A 20,648-nucleotide genomic window follows, 5' to 3' on the forward strand; every position below is an offset into this window, starting at 1 on the left:
AGAAACCACATGTAAATACAATCCAGAAACATCACCGCTTTTTTAAAAAAGAGTGGGTGTGGGTAACCAATGCCCTGACAAATTAAGAACAGGCCATAAGAGGCCGAAATGCTGGATGTTGCTGAATTTAGATATAAATTTAGTTGTTTTTCTCCCAAAACAACACAAAAAGTGACCAAAAGATTCAGAGTTGACAGTCCTGAAAAGTGTACAAATTTGTTTAATAGTTTGACTGAGTATCGTTCTGTACACTGCACATCATGGGTGGTTGAACACTGCCAGAGGACTCCCCCTACTGGTGCAAACTAGCACACTTGAAGAAACGAAAGGAAATAAGTCTTTCTTAAGAATGTTTCTTTTTTATTTTCAAAACGGAACTGAAAATCTGAAAATCTGCATTTTAGTCCTGCTATTAAACTTGTATGTGTTTACACATTGTATGGAGTCATTAGTTGATGTTAAGAGTTCCACACAACACACCAAAATTCTATAACAACTTGGTTACAATTTTTCAACGTCGAGTTATTTACCTCAAGTGTAACATTAAAAGACAAGGAAGTCTTTCCTCAAAGTTTAAAAAACAAAACATCATAACAGTAAAGGATGAATCGATTTAAATTACTCAGCCTCTCTCAGGGCTTTGAAGTGGCCAGGTTTTGTTATGTAAATCAAAATCAAAAGCTGGTCACAGTTTTTAAAGCACTAAAAAGCTTAGAAACAAAGCACACGTGTTAACGTACCACACTCCTGTTGTGGTCAGTGGCTGTATTCAGCAGGTACATGAAAACACTAAACCAACACTGTTAAAATAAAAATAAGCGGATAGGAAATAAAAAAAACGAAATACGTCAAACAGAATTAAAAACAAAATATTATAATAGCAACAAAAGAGAAAAACGTTGACCACTACAGGGCACTTATATCTACCATATGTGCCACACAGAGATGGATTTCCCTGAAAGCGTTGGTGATGGTGCCACAACCTGCCAGACCTACGCGGTTGTACAACAACGCTTTTGGGAAGCCCACCCCAGCAAAGCACAGTTACAGCAAAGCTCAAGCCCCCGGCCACCCGGTACCCTTCACTCCACTCCATCAGCTGGGGTTGCGTTCGTCCGGCTCTGCTCGGCACTTCCGTTTCCGGAAGCCTTCGTCTGGGGCTCGGCCGCCTCAGCACACTCGCCTATCTTCTTCTCTGGCTGTTCCGGCTGCTCCTGGTCGGCCTGTGGCGGTTTGTCGGAGGAGGCCGCGGGGGTCGTTTTGGGCTCCAGGGAGGGGGCGCCGTCGTTCTTTGCCACCTCCTGCAGGTTGAACTTCCTGAAGAGGATGTAGTCCTTGACGACACTCACACAGCACACACTCTTGATCACCTGATATAGACACACACACACACACAGAGAGAATTAATAAGTGTTTAAATTTGTATTACCAGCATCAAGTTCATCACTGACTCATTCATTACTTTAGTGATTTTGTTGTACAGTAAGGAGACAGAGCATCACTACCATTCATTTCCATGTCATTGACTTCACCAATAAATACAGCTTAGTGCCACTGTTTGTAATGGTCTTTACATGTGAAGAAAAGAGAGGAAAGAGATCGACTAAAAAAGACAAATGTGGTAATTATGCAAAGAGATGCAGGTCCAAGCCCTGAAGTGTTCCGTTCGCGTAGCGTCTGCTGCAACAATTAGCTTCCACTATAATCAATTGAAGTAGCCACACCAGACGTGATAGCGTCGCGAATGTTCGAAAAGAAAAAAATAGATCATTCTTCTAAAATGGATTTTACGCGTTGCGAACGGAAAGCTTCAGTTACACACCTGGTATAGCTTCCCTGTAAGAAAACACAAATCCTGACCTAGAAGTAGAAACAGTAGAAATCATCTTAGATGAATGAACGTGACTTTACCTCCACGATGATTGTTAGCTCAGGGTTGGTGAGGTCCACCTTGTTCTTGGGGTTCAACTTCCCTACCAGAGCTGTAGAAATAATCATAATTAACATGCCCATTAGATTAATCAAATTAAGTCTCAATACCGAACTAAATTACAATAGACCCTTTCAACAATAAAAACAAAAACGATGCTTGAACGTTCTATTTGGTTCCCAATCTACTTCCTCTGCATTAAGATAACATATGGAATGTTAAAACGGAAGTCTTGTGGGGCCAACTATGATGCTGATAATGGAACTCTCTTGAAAGGGTCAAGAGACAAGAAAGCCCGAATACAAATGTCAGTTTAGAAAGTGTGTGACAGCTCTTGGTAGTTCAAGTTAAGGGCTGGGTCATAGTCTGCGTAAGCAAAAGGAAATCACGCCATAGGAAAACACACAGCACAGCACAGCACTTGTGTTATCACATTACACATTTTTGTCGTACATTTTGCACGCAAGTAAGCTCCAAACCCTCTTTGCATTGCTTGATACACTTGCGTTACAATATCGATTTCTTAAGCCAATGATTCGATTATTTTCGATACTTCAGAATTCCCCACGATACGATTCGATACGATTCAATACTCAATATTTTTACATGATATCTATGAAGTTTCAAATAAATCAACAAAAGTTCGGAATGTAGGAGCAGGTATCTAAAGCCTTCGCTATACAGCCTCATGTCTTTGCATATAAAAAAAAAAAAAAAACACCCACAGCTTAGGAGTAGGTAGTGCGCTTACATCGGAGCCATAGACAGAAAAAGAAAGGTCGGAGCTGATGCTGAAAATAGATAGGCAAACAAACAGGTGGCAAAATAAACACATTAATCGATACTCTTGCGGACGAATCGATGCATTGAATCGCCGGCTGCATAATCGATGCATCGATACGAATCGATTAATATTTACACCCCTAATATTAACCTCAGGCCAAGTCTTCCCACACACTCACACATATCGACATATTGTCCTTCCTCCCTCCCTCCCCTCTCTCTAGCATGTTGCAACTCCTGTCTCTGTCTGTCTGTCTCTCACCTGCGAGGGTCTTGATGACGTCGTCTCTCTTGTTGTGGCTACTGTTGCGGGCCTTGAAGGCGATCTGGTAGGTGGCCTGAGCGGGGGCCTTGAAGAAGGGCTCCAGGAAGCTGCTCAGGTACTTCTCCATGTCCTCGGGGAAGGCCTTACACGTGCCGCACACGGGCAGCATGCGAAGGATGACGCGCGACTTCTTCTTCTTGGTGGCGTGCAGCTCCTGCAGGATGTGGTGCACCAGGTGGTCAGGCTCTGACAGGAGAACAAACAAACAAACATAAACATAAATATACTGCTCAAAAAAATTCTCTGACACTGTTTGGTTCTGAGCACAAGTAAAACTTTTGAGTCGAGTGTTTCATTTGGCAAGAACTGGCAAGTCTTTCTGTGAATGTAGTTTGAGAATGGAGAAAAGGGTGGAAGGTTTCGACTTACAATTGTGGAAAACTAAGTGTTCCCTTAATATTTTTGAGCAGTGTATAAGTCCCCCTACAATGATGCTTCTACCAACAAATTAGGCAAGGTAACAACAGGAGGATGGAGGCATACTAAACAAACAGGCTTCTCATGCTATGGAGATTTTAAGGCAATAGTCAGAAACATAAACGGGTGATTCTCCTACTTTGTGCACTACTTTGTCTAAAATTAGTCTATCATTGATGTTCAATGTGTTCAATATTCTTCTTGTGCCCAGAGATGAAGAAACACCCAAACACACATGGACAGAGAGAGAGAGAGCGCACGAGAGGTTCTTGAGCATTCCTTTCCCAAAACGATCCTATTTAACCTTTGACCCCACATGTTCTTATCTTAACTCGGGCCGTCTGCCTCACCTAGGTTCTGTGTGCGGATGAACACCACGTTGTTGGCGCCGCTCTCCATGGCCTGGAAGCGTCTCTGGCCCTTCGCTGTGGACTCTCGCATTTGCGTCACCTCCTTCTTCAGGGCGGCCTCAGCGTCATCCTCTTCCTCGTTCGCATCTTGTTCACTGCCGCTGTCCTGCCCATCCGCAAACTGCGAACAAAAAAGGACATCATGGGTCATTTAGATGTTAGGTGCACCTGCAATAATTTTGTTATTAATGTGGTATAATGTTGTTAATGTTTTTTTCTATAATGTCTTTCTTTTGGTAGGCTCTCAGAATTTATTTCAGTCTCTCCATCCTATAATTAAATATTTTTCAGTATCTTTTATTTTATTGACTGGTTCTTACTCACACTCTCGTGAGTTCTATCATCACTAAGTGCAGAACAATCTGATTAAAGCACCAAACGGATTACTATTAATTGGAATTATTCCAGTTTACCTGTTAAGCAAGTAAAAGTTTGATTCTGAACTCCAACTAAAATCAAACATTTGATGTGTCTTCTATTCTATCAGGGTTCTGCATGTTTTCAGAGAAACATATGATTTTAAGTACATTGCAATTAATTGTAAGCACTTTGCTCCCCCTCTTACAAAAACACCTGCAGTTATGGGACAAAAAAGCCTACACTGTGCAATAATATTTTCATGTCCAAAATATTGCATCTGTAGTGAAGCACAGTAGTCTACAAAATATTGCATGACCTGCACATGAACTGCAAACAATTTCTCCGAAACTGCAGTTGAAGTAGTGCAAATATGTTTAAGGGGTGAATCATATGGCTTCACAAGACAAATATGACACTAGTTCTTACTTTCTCCGGCCCATAGAGTTTGTCTGCATACTCGTTGAGAAGGTTGTAGGCTTCTGATGTGCATTTCCGCTCGTTCATGTTACAGGTGATGAGAATACCCTGCATTCCCACTTCAAGTTCCCGTGAAACTTTCTGTCTCTTATTCCGCTGGCCGCCGTAGTGTTTTCTGTGTCTTTTCTTTGAGTCGACAGCTTCTGACATGTTGACACCGAGTTCTGCAGCAAAGCTAGTGCTATAATATTATGTGAATGAATGAGTCGTTTCACAAACGTGTTTCTTGACACAGCTGAGGCCGTTACAAACTTGGTTTAGCAAACCCGCTGTTTTGCTAAACAGCACTGAAATAGAGTGGATAGATGTAAAGACGTAGCCTATTCTTTCGCTGAAGAAAGGACGTTATGATATGGATAATAGCCTACGAAAGAACTAACGTTAAGCTAGCTTCTATGTTGTTTGCAACCAGACGCATTAGCTAAGATGACCTGTTTAGCGTTCAAACCGATTGAAAACAGAGGGGCCGCATTTAAAGCGCTATAAAACTACATCTCGTTTAAAAGACTACCAACCAACCTGAATCTGCGACACGTGTCTGTATGGTGGGAGAAAGTGTAGCGGCTAGCGTTACCAAAGTCTCTGGCGTTACACAGGTCTACTACAATCCAAACAGCCTGCACATGCCTCATTCATGCGATTTCATGTAATGACGCGTTGTGGGCGGAAGGCAAGCGCTCTACGGATAGCCACGAGGGTCAATCTCTTCAACACTCCCCTTGGTTATGACCAGGGGGTCAAGAGCGTGCAGATTAGCTTCGGCATGTTAGCATACGCCATTTTCAAATATGGCGCTGCATGGAGCATTTGGAACCAGCTCCATGCACGAAAATCCATGTTGGGCACGAGCTCTCATGCGCGTACATGTTGGTGGGCGGGTACCTATCCGGCGGCTACAGCCAAACGTTATTCAGTGCGTATTTCTTGAGGATCCTATGAGAAGACGTGCATATTATGGTTGTTTATCCATCATATGACAAATAAACAAATAAAGAAAATTGTATTGATCTTGTTTCGTTGTTGTTTGTCCCGAACAAACGTAGCCTAAACATGATTAAAGACAATAAATTACACAACAGCGGCATAAAGACCTTGTCTCGTTACACCATGGGTCTCCAACACGTTGCTCTCAACCTATAGCCGCCCCCTTTGGAGCTTGCCAGAGGCTGAAGCACTAGGCTACTACATTTAAACACAATATTGCCGCGAGGCATTCCAGCCTACGAATTTAATAAAAAGTAAACCATGCATAATTAAAAAAAACTCAATTTAGGCTACTTCGCTATGCAATAAGGATTCCATTAGAGCACAGTGCACGTTCAATGAATGAAAAAGGCCTTGTCTCACACTTTTTCAACTACACGAAACTTTACAGTGATCATCAAATACCCTCTAGATTTAAATGCCCATCAGCCTCAACATTTAACTATATAATACAAGTCAAAAAGTAAATTAAATCCCATACCAAAACCGAAAATCGTCTGCGTTTGATAGCTGGTATGCCGCTCCAAACAAAACGCATGTCTCACAATAACGTACAATGTAAGAAATAAAGGTCTGCCTCGAATAAGCATACCTCAAATAAATACCTGTGCTTTGCAGCCTAAGTAAATAGCAGACCCTGGACATAATTTAGGATTTACGGAAATGCAATCATACGATGTTGGACGCCTGGCGATGCTCTGGCCGTCTACTGTGCCTCTGACACCGCTGCCTCATTTGGATGGTAACTCCACAGGTGAGCGCGAAGATTGGACGTCGTGGATGCGTAAGTAAACTGTTCTTTGCTGAGTCCGCAGACAACATTCTCTTTAACCGTTGTTTCTTGTGATGTGGCCAGCCCTGTCTGTGTCTGTTTTGCAGGAGCTGTAGGGTCTCGTCTTCCTGTGTTTCCCTCTTGAGCTTTTCCAGAGATGCTGTGCTGAGAGCCTCCGTAGGCTCCAGAGTGTAGATCACCTTCTCATCAGACACATCATCTTCTACATGTCTTGCTCTTGTATGACAGCTCGAGACAGTGTATCAGCAATCAGCAGCTCTTTACCTGGCTTGTAGAAGACATTTAGGTCGTACCTTTGCAGCTGGAGTAACATCCTCTGCAGTCTGGACGGAGTTGTGCCAAGGGGCTTCTTGAGGATATTCTCCAGTGGCTTGTGGTCTGATTGAACATTCACTCTCACTCCATAAGCGTATTGGTGAAACTTTCTGACAGCGAACACAATGGCTAATAACTCCTTCTCTATTTGGGCATAATTCCTCTCAGGATCGGTCAGTGCTCTCGATGCATAGGCTATTGGGTGTCCATCTTGTCTCCAAAAGTTTTACAGTTGCGTTGCTGAAAAACTTCACTTGCTGATTTGATTCCGAAAGGAAGGCGTTTGAATCTGTATCTCCCCCATGGGGTGTTGAACGTGCACAACAGCGATGATGCTTCGTCCAGCTTTACCTGCCAGTAGCCATCCTTTTCATCTAGCACAGAAAATATTTTCTCACCAGCAAGCTTGCTCAGTACCTCATCTGTTGTTGGAATGGAGTAATGCTGTCTCAAAATCGCCTTATTCAAATCACTGGGATCCAAACAGACTCACAATTTATTCTTGTCTTTCTTTTCAGTGACCACAAGGCTGTTACCCATGATGTGGGCTCTGTCACTCGTGTGATCACATCAGCTTGCAGCAGGCTGTCTAGTGTGTCTGAGTCTGTCCATTATTGCCAGTGGTATTTTTTCTACACCCATGTATCACTGGTGTGATGTTAGGGTCTGTGTGGATGTGATATTCACCATCGAACTCACCAAGACCTTCAAAGACTGTTGGGTGCTGGATGAGCAGGTCCTCTTTCGTTGCCAAGCGATTCACATTCAACGTGTCCACCTCCACTCTTTTGATCAGGCTCAGCTGTTCACATGCTTCTCTTCCTAAGATCGGTACTGAGGAGTGCTTTGACACATAAAATGTAAGCTTTGCTTGGGCCCTAGCTGTGGAACACGTGAGTATGAGCATGCCTTCAGGCTTCAGTCTCGCCCCTCCATATGCCGTCAGCACCGTTTCAGTGGGTTTCAGGCTTTCAAGCTTTGTTCTCTTCTCACGTCTGGCCTTCCTCACCATGCTTTTGAACACTTGAAGTGGCAGGACATTGGCTTCTGCTCCTGTGTCCAATTTGAATTGGACGAAGGTATTGTCTACAGTAGTGCTTGAAAACCAGGACTTGTCTGTTTTAGCATTTGGTTGTTCTGTATTCACTGTTCCAATAAACAGGGCATCAATTTCTGCATCTAATACGTGTACAGTCTTTCTTGTCTGTATTTTGACCTGTTCCACACATCCTTGCATAATGGTTCTGCTTACCACATCTGTTGCAGGTCACTCCATATGCTGGGCACTGGCGTGGCTGGTGTGACTTCCCACATTTTCGACATGTGTTGTTTTGTGCTGTGCTTTGTGTCCATTGGGCTGGCTGTTGCTTTATTCTATTCTGCTTATCTATCTAGTTTGCTTATCTTCTGGTTTGCGCTTGTGGAGCACATGCACCGCTTTCTCCTGGTTAGCTGCTCCCATTGCTTGTATCTGCGCTTTTGTTGTCTCTGAAGCACGACACGTGTCTATTGCTCTCTCCAATGTGAGATTAGGTTCTCTCAAAAGTCTCTCTTTCAAGCGCTGGTCGTTCAAACTGAACACAATCTTGTCTCTGATCATATCATTTTCTGAGACGCCAAATTCACAGTCCTTACTTTTCTGTTACAGTTCCGTTACATACTTTTCAATGGAGATTTTTTCTGCCATAGGGTGCGCCCAAAACTGATGTCTCTCAAACACTGTATTTTTCTTCGGCAAACAGTATGCCTTGAAAGCGTCCAATATTCCAGTGTTGTATACCTCCAATGCTTCTTCGCCTATTGCGTGCAGCCAGTGGCGCAAAAATTGGGTATGCGCTATATGCGGCGCATAGGGCGCAGCTCCAAGGGGGCGCCAAAGCGATGGCAAAAAAAAAAAAAATATATATTTAGTATTTTCTATATGTAGCTACTGCTGTCCGTTACTAAATCATTTCAACATTTTCTCAATGTTCTATAACATTTTAGAGGACTAACAGGCTAGAGTAGGCGCCCTATCTCATAAGATTCCATCATAGAATTTTGACATAGAAGAGGGAGTGGGGGCACCGTGAGCGCTGAGCGAGCAGGTAGGCCTACGAGTAGTGAGTTGCTGTCTATGGAAAAAGATGGATACAGCAAAAAAGCTGTCGGTGGCTAAAAATAGAAAAAGACAGAGGGAAAAGGAGATGGCATGTCAAGGGATGCGACAGCAGTTAAATAAGTGGATGGTGAAAGGCAACAGGTAGGATTTAAAGTGTGACGTCTGTGCTTGGAGGCTTGCAAATATTCATGTTAACAGACTAGCGTTTGCTAAGCATATGCCGATTGAAACAGCTTATTCCATTCAGATAGCTAGGTGGCTACCATGCTCATACTGCACTTTTAACAACTCATTACATGTTTCCATATCCCAACAATGAAGGCTCCTTGTAATAACTTACTATTGTGTTGTCAATGTGGCGCAAACAAACAAGGCTAGAGTTGGATCAGCCTTATGTTTGTGAGTAACAGCTGGCAAAAGGACGTTATGAGAACCGTTTAGACTCTCTTAAAGTGCTGCAGAATAGCCACTTGTATCTTCTCATCCTTTTCCTCTGCACCACTCGCAGTCATGTATATTTGGAAGCGATGTTCCCATTGTCTCCAATTTTCGCCCAAATTGCCCGTTAACACCAGCGGTGATGGTAGTTTAAACTGTTCCATCTTCAGATAGCTAGCCTATCTTTCGCGACTAATTCACCCGGCTAGTACCTGTGTTAGCTGCAGCTCCTTTAGCTCAAACACCTTCGGTTCTTGTTTCTCTAGGCAAGATGACGAAATGGACCATCTTCTGACACCATGCAATAGTTTGTTGTCATGACCGTGTCTTCTTAATAAAGGCTCAGGAGGTGATTTACAGTGTCTATGGAACAACCGCACCAACTTCATCAGTCACACCACTCAACATGTTCTTAAGCACGTCACATTAACGTCAAGTGTATCAGTGTGCGGCACTATAATAAGTAATAATCTTATAACTGTGAAAATGTCAGGCCCTATTTTGCCTTATTTAAAAAAATCGAAATTGCTCCTTTTGTTTCATAAACGGACTACAAAAGAAGTCACGTGACTTTACCCTTCGACGTTACTCACGGTAGCATTGTTTGTTTATTAGCCTGGTTAGCATTGACACTTAACACTTACTGCCAGCTCTTCATGTCAGTAGAAGCACAACACCAGTTATCCAGACATAAAGGTAATCACCACGCGGTTTACATCACGTTCCGTTATTACAAAAATATGTTAAGCCAGTTCAGCAAATTGCCGTATTGATCAGTTAGAGATTAAGCGCCCAAACCTGTGATGTCACATGCAACTGTAGTTCGTTATCACCATGTTATGACAAAAATTCAAAGCAATTCAACTGATCCTAAGGTATGACCACTAGAAGCAATAGAGGTGACCTCAGTGCCTAGCATATGGAAGGCATTAAATTAAGATCCCAATGTGCACCGAGATATATTTTTTTCTAAAAAAAAATCCCATCCACTCCGCTAAACTCTAGGAACGCAACCACTAGGTGGCGATGAGATTACTTTCCCTCCCACAGTCCCGCCCACAGCCGATTGAAGTAAAAATTCAATGCAATTTCTCCATCGACAATTGCGGTATAAGCCATAAAAACTTAACTGCACGTGATAGATTTAAAACCAGCTACGGCTGTACTAAGTGATTGTATATGCTCATATAGACGCCAAAAGTTCATGGGGCACTAACCTTGTTTTGAGATAAATGTCTTTTAATCGCGATCTCTTGGATAAGTACTTCATTACCCACAATCCTGAACAATCCCACAATCCCACAGTGATGCCACTGATTGGTGGAAAGGCCGTTATGGTCATAGAGTGGCGAAGTCCCGCCCCTTCTTTGCCTCCATGGGACCTATCTTTCAAACAAATTTGAACGGCAGTCTATGGCGAAAAATTAATTATTTTCTGGTCCCTTGTCCCTCTGTTCCCTTTCTGTGCCTTGAATTACCAATATGATGTTTGTCAATTTTAAAGACAATTTTTCATGTAAAGACTTGCAGTTTGTTTCGTAACTATTGAATTACAACATTGTGAAAGATCGTAATTCGACTACAAACCCATCAATCGCGCTAGTGACGTTAGCTCATTCACAGCCACACTAGATTGTACAAGCATACCAGCAACAGGTCTTAATTGGGCTTTCCTTGCCGAAGAAAATACCATGAGTCAGAGGATTAAACACATCAGGTAAGTTGTATTCGTCCATAGACTGTACATTACATACTGTTAAGTGACATAGCAGGCAGCAAGATGCAACTGTTAACTAGCATAACAGCTCTTATCGTTTCATTACGTTGGTGACGTACATCGTTCGAGACGAGAGATGTAGTCCACTGAGTGGATTCGCACAAAACCAACATAACTTTTGAAGTCTATCGAACAACAGTACTTTCTTTACGTGAAAAATTATCTTTTAAATTCACACACATCATATGTGAAATTCGTGGCACAATTCAAACTGGACCAAAAAATTATTGTTATCTCTCCATTAACTCCCGTTCATAATTTTTTGAAAGATAGGTCCCATGGACCGGAAGTAGAAGGGGCGGGACTTCGCCACTCTATAGAGCATCACAGTCCCGCCCCTCCTCCGAGAGAGCTTAGTTTCCGGAAGTAAATTTCCCATTCATTTCTCCCATTGACGTTTTGGAAAAATCCGTATCTAAAGAGTTTTAGAGCATGTCTTAGGCTAATCAGCTACAGCGTAACTCAGTGGTCCCCAAACTTTTTCTTCCGAGGGCCAGCTTACTATGCCTGGCTGTAAGAGAGGGCCAGAGACTCGGAGTATATCAGTAACCATAAATAGCTTAGTGCTGTAAACAACAGCAGTCTACCTTAGTTGAATATTCCATTACATTTAATCTATAGGCTATTGCAATTTAATACCATTGTTAGCTGTGTTTATATTGCCGTCATGCCATCAGTGTAAAATGTAACTCAAATTAAATAATACTAATAAAAAGACTTTTGCATTCCCAAAAGTATTAGCAGGTAGTCCCAAAAGTATATTTCATTAAAAATGTGTGAACTCTGAACTCTGAAAATGTAAAGTTCTCAAACTATGAGAATTTTATGAAGTGCTGAAGTGGTCTGAAATGACCACCATTCTAACTTTCACTCACCTGAACTTGTGAACATTGTATGAACATTTGAACAAATAAAAATAATTATCCCAGAAAGTCCCAGAAAAAATGACTTGAATATAAGTTAGTTAGTTATTAACAATTCATTGATAAACTTTTAGAATACTTTGAGCACTGATGCAGTCAGCATAGGCCTCTTACATTGTTTGCAGATAGGCCTACACTTCATTCCGTTTTTTATGGCAAACGCGAAACAGCGCCAAAACAAAGAGTATTACATGTGTACTGTAAGACTCGCCATAGAGAATGAATGGGGGAAATTGCGGAGGTTATAGTTTGACGATGTCGTACTCCCGTGCGGGCCGGTTGCTATATACCACGGACATGTTTTGGGGGGCCACCCAAAATGAGGTGGTGGGCCGTATTGAAGAGGGAGAGCCAACAGACTCAATAGTGCTGCCAGAGTCCGTTTACGGAGAGCCGGATCACTCCCTATTAATTCCATTGTACCTGCAAAACTTCCGGTTTCTGAACTGGTTGCAGTTCCTTCTGTGGTTCCACATGAGGGCGCTCGTCCACGAGTGCAGAATGCATGGAGGTCTATGGAGCTGTACCCCTCAAAATCCACTTTTCTCGGGATATAATTTTTTTTCAAGTAATTTGAATATTGTATTCGAACTTTTGACCTATAACCCATGTTGAAGTTATACAAACTACAATCAAATCTGAGATTTGTCAACGACAATCAGGTGAAAGAGACAAATTTAGCCGTCTAGCTCAATTGACTCCCATTCATTCTGCACTCATGGCGATCGCCCCCAGTGGAACTCTGGTGGAACTGCAACCAAAATTCGGTACAATGGGACTGGAGTGGCCAGGCTCTCCGTAGACGGGCTCTGGTGCTGCTGACACGAAAGCTTATAGCCCGGGCTTTTAGCTCAATTATCAGCACGCTCGACTCTCGTTCTAAGGTGCGTCTGTTTCGCGGGTTCGAGTCCAGGCGTGTGCAGGACTGAATTGCACAGTTACAACACAACCCAGATTACAATTGGTCTAGGCTACGCGTATTCAATATAATCACAGAAAATGTGTGTGCAATGTGCATGCCCATTCTTTATTTATCTCCCTTCTAAATTGATGTATTTGTTTACAAATACAAGAAATGTTCACAGCCAAAATACTACCTTTATTGTTTTTGTAGAGAAGGCAATTACATTTGTATTTATGCAGGGTACAAAATAGGCTTAGTTAGGCTATTTATCCATTAATTCATGCTCTACATTTATTCATCTTCGACTCAAAGACATTCATGGCTAATGTCTGAAACACTTCATGACACAATGCTATCCTTAACTTTCACCAGCAGAGGTCCTCATAGAGTTCTGAAGCTTCGAGTACTGAACCTTTTTTGGATACAATTGGATTGAAAGCTTCACTGGTTCAGAAAGCTTCAGTTCGCCATCACTACCTGGCACAGTGTGCGGTGGCATTGAATTGACTGAAGATGACACGGATCACGATGCATGGACTTCCTGGACTGCTCATCCACCGTGTCTAACACCGAGTCATTCTTTGATTGTGTTGATTTATCTGACACAGAATCTGAATCTGAGGAGGATGATTTAAGCCTGTACCCAAGCAATTTTAGCAAGGTGGGAACATACAAAATTACATGCACCAGTTGTCGAAATCATAGAACCAACTGCATGACTATTACCTCTGTCTAACTGAGCCTGTGAAGACACTCCCTGATTCTTTACTGATTGCAATGAACGGGGCTGATCTTAGCAGTTTCTAAAATGTTTCTTAATTCCTCTTTATTTAATCTCTTCATTAGGGCTGGAACCTTTCTGTGAATTGTAAATAACAGATGCTGTTGATTAACCCATTGACACTACAAGTGACAAGTCACCTTTTTGTCTTGAATTGATGAACTGTTACACTTACTATGCCAAACCAATGTCTGTTTTTTTAAGGATCAGAAACAAACCTACAAACTTGCACTTTACAATATTTATGGAACTTGTCTGACAAATGTTGTTGATATTGAACTTAGTTACTCCATTTCCTTTACTTATGGCACACCAATGTCTGTTCATCAAACTTTATTTTTGATGGCACTGAACTGAAAATATTAATGGATTTCTTTCTGTCAATTTAACTCATTAAAACTTGTATCAAACCAGTTTTTGTCTATGCTGTCAAACATGGATTAGTTATGTTCCCAGTTTTTATATTGGATGTCATCACTTTATAATATATCATATCAGAATATTCTATTACTGTTAAGCCCACTATGAATATTAAAATACACACAACTGGAACTTTTCTGTCAACTGTGAACTATATTTAACTCATTAAACTTGTATCAAACTAGTTTTGTCTATGCTGTCAAACATGGATTATGTTCCCAGTTTTGATATGGATCACTTTATATCATATATCAGAATATTCTATTACTGTTAAACCCACTATGAATATTAAAATACGCCGAACCATGTGGCCTGTATCAGCTACATGTATGACCTTTGCAGCAAAAAAAACCGTGTGAAAATCTGTTCGGTATTCACTGAGGTATGATTAACTAGATGTACCGCAGAGCGGTACAAAATATGACCGCCGCCCAGTCCAGCACATTTTTTCCACAAAAATAAATCACGCTGAAAGGCCTATATGATTCTAACTGTCTCACTAAATTGCATTATCCACACTCAATTTTCAAGTACCAAAACATGATTAGTTCATAGATTTCACATGTAAAATTCATTTTATACAACCCCACCTCCATCTTGCCTGTTCATAATTCTGAGAAATTCTTGAATTGTGTGCATGTGTGCATGTACATGTTTATGTTATGTGTGTGGGTGTGTGTGTGTGTGTCTGTGTGTGTGTGTGTGTGTGTGTGTGTGCGTGCTTGTGTGTGTGCCTGCGTATACGTGCCTGTGCATGCAAGCGTACATATGTCTACTGTGTGAGTATGTGTCATACGTATGATTACTGTGAATGTATGTGTGTGTGTGTGTATCTGTTTGTGCACATGTGTGCACATGAAATGGGTTAACATGACCCCTGGAGGCAAACATACGGAAAAAAATGGTCATCCTAGTCCCTACAGTTCTCAAGATATTCACAGAGAACTGTGTCTGCCCTACCCTCCTTTCGGGGGGTCCAGTCCAGCGGGGGGGCAACAGATCAAAACGAAAAATGACGGTTCCATGCTATCCATGTGGGGTTACATGCCCACCAAGTTTTGTCTACCCCGGTCTTTCAGTGTCCCGGGAATCCTTGTTGGTGTACGTCACTAAATGTACACATACATTATTTTATTGTAAGGCCCCCCATGAACGAAAGTACACAAAACTTGGCATGCATTCGGAGGGTGTCATAATGATCCTACACTTTTAATTTCGTGCAGTTTTGACCTTGTCAGCCAGAGATATTGTGATGAAAACACCTAATCTTTTGCTTTTTAATTTTTAACTAGGTGGCGCTATACATGAAATAAGTGGTAATGGGATGGGTTGACATGCCCCCTTAAGACCAACATACATAAAAAAGGTGGACCTCCTAGGCCCTACGGTTCTCGAGATATTCACAGAAAACTGTCTCTGGCCACCTACAGGCCAGTTGGTGTATAGTAATATAAATTAATTTATTGTGTGGCCCCCCATGAACAGAATTCCATGAAACTTGGCGTGCATACAGAGGGTGTCATAATGATCCTACACTTCCAATTTCGTGCAGTTTTGACTATGTTAGGTCACAGATACCTGTGATTACAACACCTAATTTTTACTTTTTTGTGTTTAACTAGGTGGCGCTATACATGAAATGAGTGGTTATGGAATGGGTTGACATGGCCCTTTGAGATCAACATACAAAAAAAAATGGTCCTTCTAAACCCTACGGTTCTCGAGATATTCACAGAAAACTGTGTCTGCCCTACCCTCCTTTCGGGGTGTCCAGTCCAGCGGGGGGGCTACAGATCAAAACGAAAAACGATGGTTCCATGCTATCCATGTGGGGTTACATGCCCACCAAGTTTCGCGTACCCCGGTCTTTCAGTGTCCCAGGAATCATTGACGGAAATTTGGGCATGCAAAAAAGAAAAAAAAAATCTGACTAAACCTATATGACCGCCGCTTCGCTGCGCGGCGGTCATAATTAAATGCACTGACAGCTCATTGCACCGCCAAACAGATTACACTGAGTGGAGTGGATGACCGAACCAAGATGGCGGCCCCACGTCTCGTCAGCGCTAGTAGGGAGTAGCGGTCGATGCGGCGTCTATCTATATTATGTCTATGCCATCTACCGCCTGGTTAAGACTTCCATTGGCAAATCTTGCGAGTGAAAATGGATTATTTGTAGAAATTGTTCTTTTGACAGATGGTTGCTTAGGCCTACGTAGGCTATAGGCCTATTTTCACCTATCAAGTGAAAAAACAGCCATACAGGAACGTTGTGCGGAGGTTACAGTGCCCAACGTTTAGGGAATGTTAGGTTTCTGCATAATCCAGAGGGAATGTTCCCTAAACATTACTTTATGGTTTGGTTCTAACTAACCTTTAGAGAACCATCTGCTCCTGAACATTCCCTAAACCTTCAGTGTTAGTAGGGTATACACTCACCAATCAGCCAGGCTGATTGCAGTTTGTCACCATGAGTCAGACAACAGCTGCATAGCCTATTCGCCCAAATGTGAGCAGACACAGAGAGAGAGAGAGGGAAAGAGAGAGAGAGATGGACAGACCTGATTACAATAAAGCAGTGTGTCAAAGAGACATGTGGAGACAGAGAGATAAGGCCTGTCCATATCTGTGGCTTAAGAAAACTACCATAATAACTGAATATGTGGATTGACAACAATCCAGGAAGCAGAGTGATATTTTTAATGTGGCCTATACACAGAATGTAATGGTACGTTCAAGGACAAGACCAGGGCCGTTTCGAGGAATTTGGGACATGGAGGCCCCCCGCCCCCCCATGTTGACAGTGCAAATACTACCTCCCAAACATCCCACGCTAATGTTATACATTGACATAGGCCTACTTGTAGCTTAACATAGCCAGGGCCGTTTCAAGGAATTTGGGGGCCCCAAGCAAAATGGACATGGAGGCCCCCCCCCCCCCCCCCCCCCCACACACACACCGCACGCAAAGCCTACAGGACCCACACTTTATATAAATAAAACATGTTGACAGTGCAAATACTACCTCCATGTACGGAAGCCACAGTTACTTCATGCTTCTCATGTAATTGTCTTTTGTGAATCTTCGAGGTGGATTTTGGGGGAATACAATGTTTGTGACTTGCACTGGTCCTTTTTTAACAATTTGACAGCGCACACTATCAGTCAGGACAGCTGGCCACTGTGCAGGGTCATCAGCTATAATTACAGTGCTTGTGGTACCTTGAGCTGTAGAGGTAACCTCAGTGTTGGGAAGTGGTGCAGACTCAATTTCTGTTCTGGATGCAGTGTCTTCCACTGTGAGAGATGCTATTGACGGTGTAGCTGGGGAAAAGGCCATGGAGGAGGCCGTGGCACCACTGGATCGACTCTCTTCCATGTCAGCTTCTTCCTCATGAATGGAGGATGAAGTTGATGGTGTACCTGGGAAAATAATTGGAAAAAAAAATCTGAAATTACCTGTGAAGTACGTTTGACCATTTCACTGTTAGCATATTGAAAAATGTCATTAACAGCTCAGCTCAGTGAGAGAAATTCACTCTACTATCATTAGTGGAGGTATCCTTAGGAAGAGACTGAGGGCTGAGAAATTTAAGCAAAGCACCTTGAGGGAGAAAGAAAAGATATGTTAGCATTTCCATATTTTGATATTTTGAAGGGATGCAGCTGCTTTCACAACTACCAATGCTTACAGTAAAAACATCCCAAGCTAATGTTATACATTGACCTAGGCCTACTTGTAGCTTAACATAGCCAGGGCCGTTTCAAGGAATTTGGGGGCCCCAAGCAAAATGGACATGTAGCCCCGCCCCCCACCACCACCGCACGAAAAGCCTAATGGACCCACACTTTATATAAATAAAACATGTTGACAGTGCAATTACTACCTCCATGTACGGAAGCCACAGTTGCTTCATGCTTTTCATGTAGGCTAATTGTCTTTTGTGAATCTTCGAGGTGGATTCTCAGAATGTTGGGGGAATACAATGTTTGTGACTTGCATGCACTGGTCCTTTTTTAACAATTTGACAGCGCACACTATCAGTCAGGACTGCTGGCCACTGCGCAGGGTCATCAGCTATAATTACAGTGCTTGTGGTACAAGACAAATAGATGGCAGAGATAGGCTACTGCCCTATGAAAGATATAGGCTAGGTTATTTTCTAAACGACAAACATCAGGTATAACATCAATCTCTGTGTTAGGCTATTCTTTTGTGTCTCATGACGTCACTGTAGCTTTGCGCCCCGCTCAGCCGCTCAGTGGTCACAACAGCTGACCGTCTGACAGCTAACAGCTGATAACCCACAAACTGTTCCTATAGTTCCTATAATTCCTAGTCACAATCGCCTCGTTTCCCTTCCCTTCATGTTCTTCCAATGAGTATAAACCATGGAGTGTATAAAATAGGTATAAACACATCTGACATTAAATAACATTTTCCAGATTAATGACAGCTAGCTGTGAGCTAAATTACACTAAAATGAGTGGTAACTTGCTAGCTGTTAGCCACTTAGCTAACAACTCGCTGTACATGTAGTCAGAGTAAACTACCACCAAAATCATACATTTGAATTGTTTTTACATAAGCTTAATGCTTACATTTCCTACGATTAAATATAAATCCTTGGTGGCCAGGTGCGCACTTTCACGTTGTTGACCCATCCAGCCACAGCATTGCCTAGGCATCAGTAGGGGAGAGCCGGGACAGTAGGCCTAACACTTTTTAATTAAACGTAGGCTAATTTAGCCTACAAACCGATCGTACCACACTGAAAGCTAATATTTGGTAACTATAACCTACATCTGTCCTCTGTCAAATACAAATGCATGTCCAGCTTTGAACAAAACCAGGAAAGTGGGACGTGCGTAATTCGTCCCTGGTCGGGACAGTTGAAACAATGGGACGAATGAAACAGGCCTAGGCCTACAGTTTACGCGATATAAATGTCCCACAACTTCAAAATTTTACTACATATCATGAATGGTACTCCCAATAGGGGTTATTTTAGATAGATTGTTGCAGGGCTATAGCCTGTCTTCGTGCATGTCTGATAACAACTCATTCATCGTGAATCGTAGGCTAAGCGGTTTTCATGCCCTGTGGATGATTCTGCCATGTTTATAGCTAGAACGGTAATCTTTCCCATTTGTATCATGTTTATATGGTTGAAAATGTCGTTTCACGAGGTTTGTACGTGGGCTGCAAGGCAACGGCACATCCAAATAAGTAGACCTAGGCTTACGACCCACCGGCCGTCAGTTTCCATAGGCCTATGGGAAAACTTGACCCCTGGTGGGCCCAAATGTATTTTCATCTTCCTAAAACTGGTTTTCCATGTCTCACCTCCATAAATGATTGTTTAAACACAGATATTTGTGCAAGCTTCAATCGTCCCGACACAGACGGCTATAGCCTATAGCTTGTTTTGCTTTCCATGTAAACAAGCATGCGATATGAAAGTCTGGGATTGTGGTGACCTAAATGGTCTACTGAATAAGCATTAAGTCGAACCTTTAAATGAAAAACACTCATTAATAATATAAAAAAAAATAACCGCTAATGAAGTTTATTTTTGCGCATCAAAACTCGTTTATCGCCTGTAACTCTGTGATACTGACATAGCAGGAAGATATTTGGCTGATAGAAGGAGGTTAACATGCTCTATGTTTTGACTGAAGGACGTCTGTCTATCATCATTAACCTACACTCGGAGAAAACTGGAATGTTTCATTCGTCCCGTGTTTCAATCATCCCAGTTAGGCTAGGCTACTCTTGAATGCCTTTAAGCTATCCCCACTGTACGGGGAGGGGTTATGAACATGGTAGATATATCGTGGAAAGCCAATTGGGGCAAGCCTGGGGCAGATAATAAGGGACAAAATAAATCTGGGGGTAACAAATAAGGATCCGAGTCTAAAATTGAAATTTTCTGGACATATCTCTCTGTCTCACATTCAAAATGTGCGTGCAGTGTGGGCGGACATAGCCTACTGGGCGAGACGTTTTACGTGTACAGATGTAATATTTTTTTTTTTGTGCTAACCAGACGTAAATATTTGCTGTGTAACCAGAGGTATATTTTTGACGTGTACAGATGTAACATTTTCACGTGTAGGCTAGGCCTACTAACCATAGGCCTAATGTGAGTGTAACGTGAGTCTCGGTCTTGAGTTCAAAAGCGCTAGGCTACAATAAATATGTTAAAAATAAATATAGTGGGTTAAATGTCTATAAGCATAACGTGTAGCCTGGCTAATGACAGCAATAGCCTATCAAAAATAAAAATTTGTGTGGCCTATCCAACCAGATTTCCTTAGCATCTGACAGTGCGTGGAGTCAGCTGAGTTGTTCTGCAAGGTCCCTTGTGTGCTTGAGTGAGAGCCAGGTGTTTGGTTTTAATGATGATCTGCACAGCGGTCATATTTTGTAAAGGTCTGCCAGGAATTTTTTTGCTTTCATAAATGTCGTGCTTTCTCACAAAAGCATATCACTGTGCTCGACTAAGC

At 42.2% G+C, this 20,648-nt stretch overlaps 1 protein-coding gene across 1 annotated transcript; it reads right to left on the reverse strand.

The window, feature by feature from the left end:
* Nucleotides 1-204: 204 nt before the first annotated feature.
* On the reverse strand, nucleotides 205-5,353 carry thumpd1 (THUMP domain containing 1). Its single transcript, XM_076287897.1, has 5 exons — nucleotides 4,652-5,353; nucleotides 3,806-3,986; nucleotides 2,976-3,224; nucleotides 1,912-1,982; nucleotides 205-1,370 (listed from the first exon to the last, which is right to left on the reverse strand). Exons 1-5 carry the CDS (start codon nucleotides 4,850-4,852, stop codon nucleotides 1,083-1,085), a joined length of 990 nt encoding a protein of 329 aa, XP_076144012.1. The 5' UTR covers nucleotides 4,853-5,353; the 3' UTR covers nucleotides 205-1,082.
* Between the last annotated feature and the right edge of the window lie 15,295 nt (nucleotides 5,354-20,648).

This window comes from Alosa pseudoharengus, unplaced genomic scaffold, assembly GCF_046254945.1.
Source record: "Alosa pseudoharengus isolate Yale_2024_CS ecotype anadromous, Long Island Sound unplaced genomic scaffold, YU_APseudo_1.1 YU_APseudo_1.1_scf_1, whole genome shotgun sequence".
Classification (NCBI taxonomy): domain Eukaryota; kingdom Metazoa; phylum Chordata; class Actinopteri; order Clupeiformes; family Clupeidae; genus Alosa; species Alosa pseudoharengus.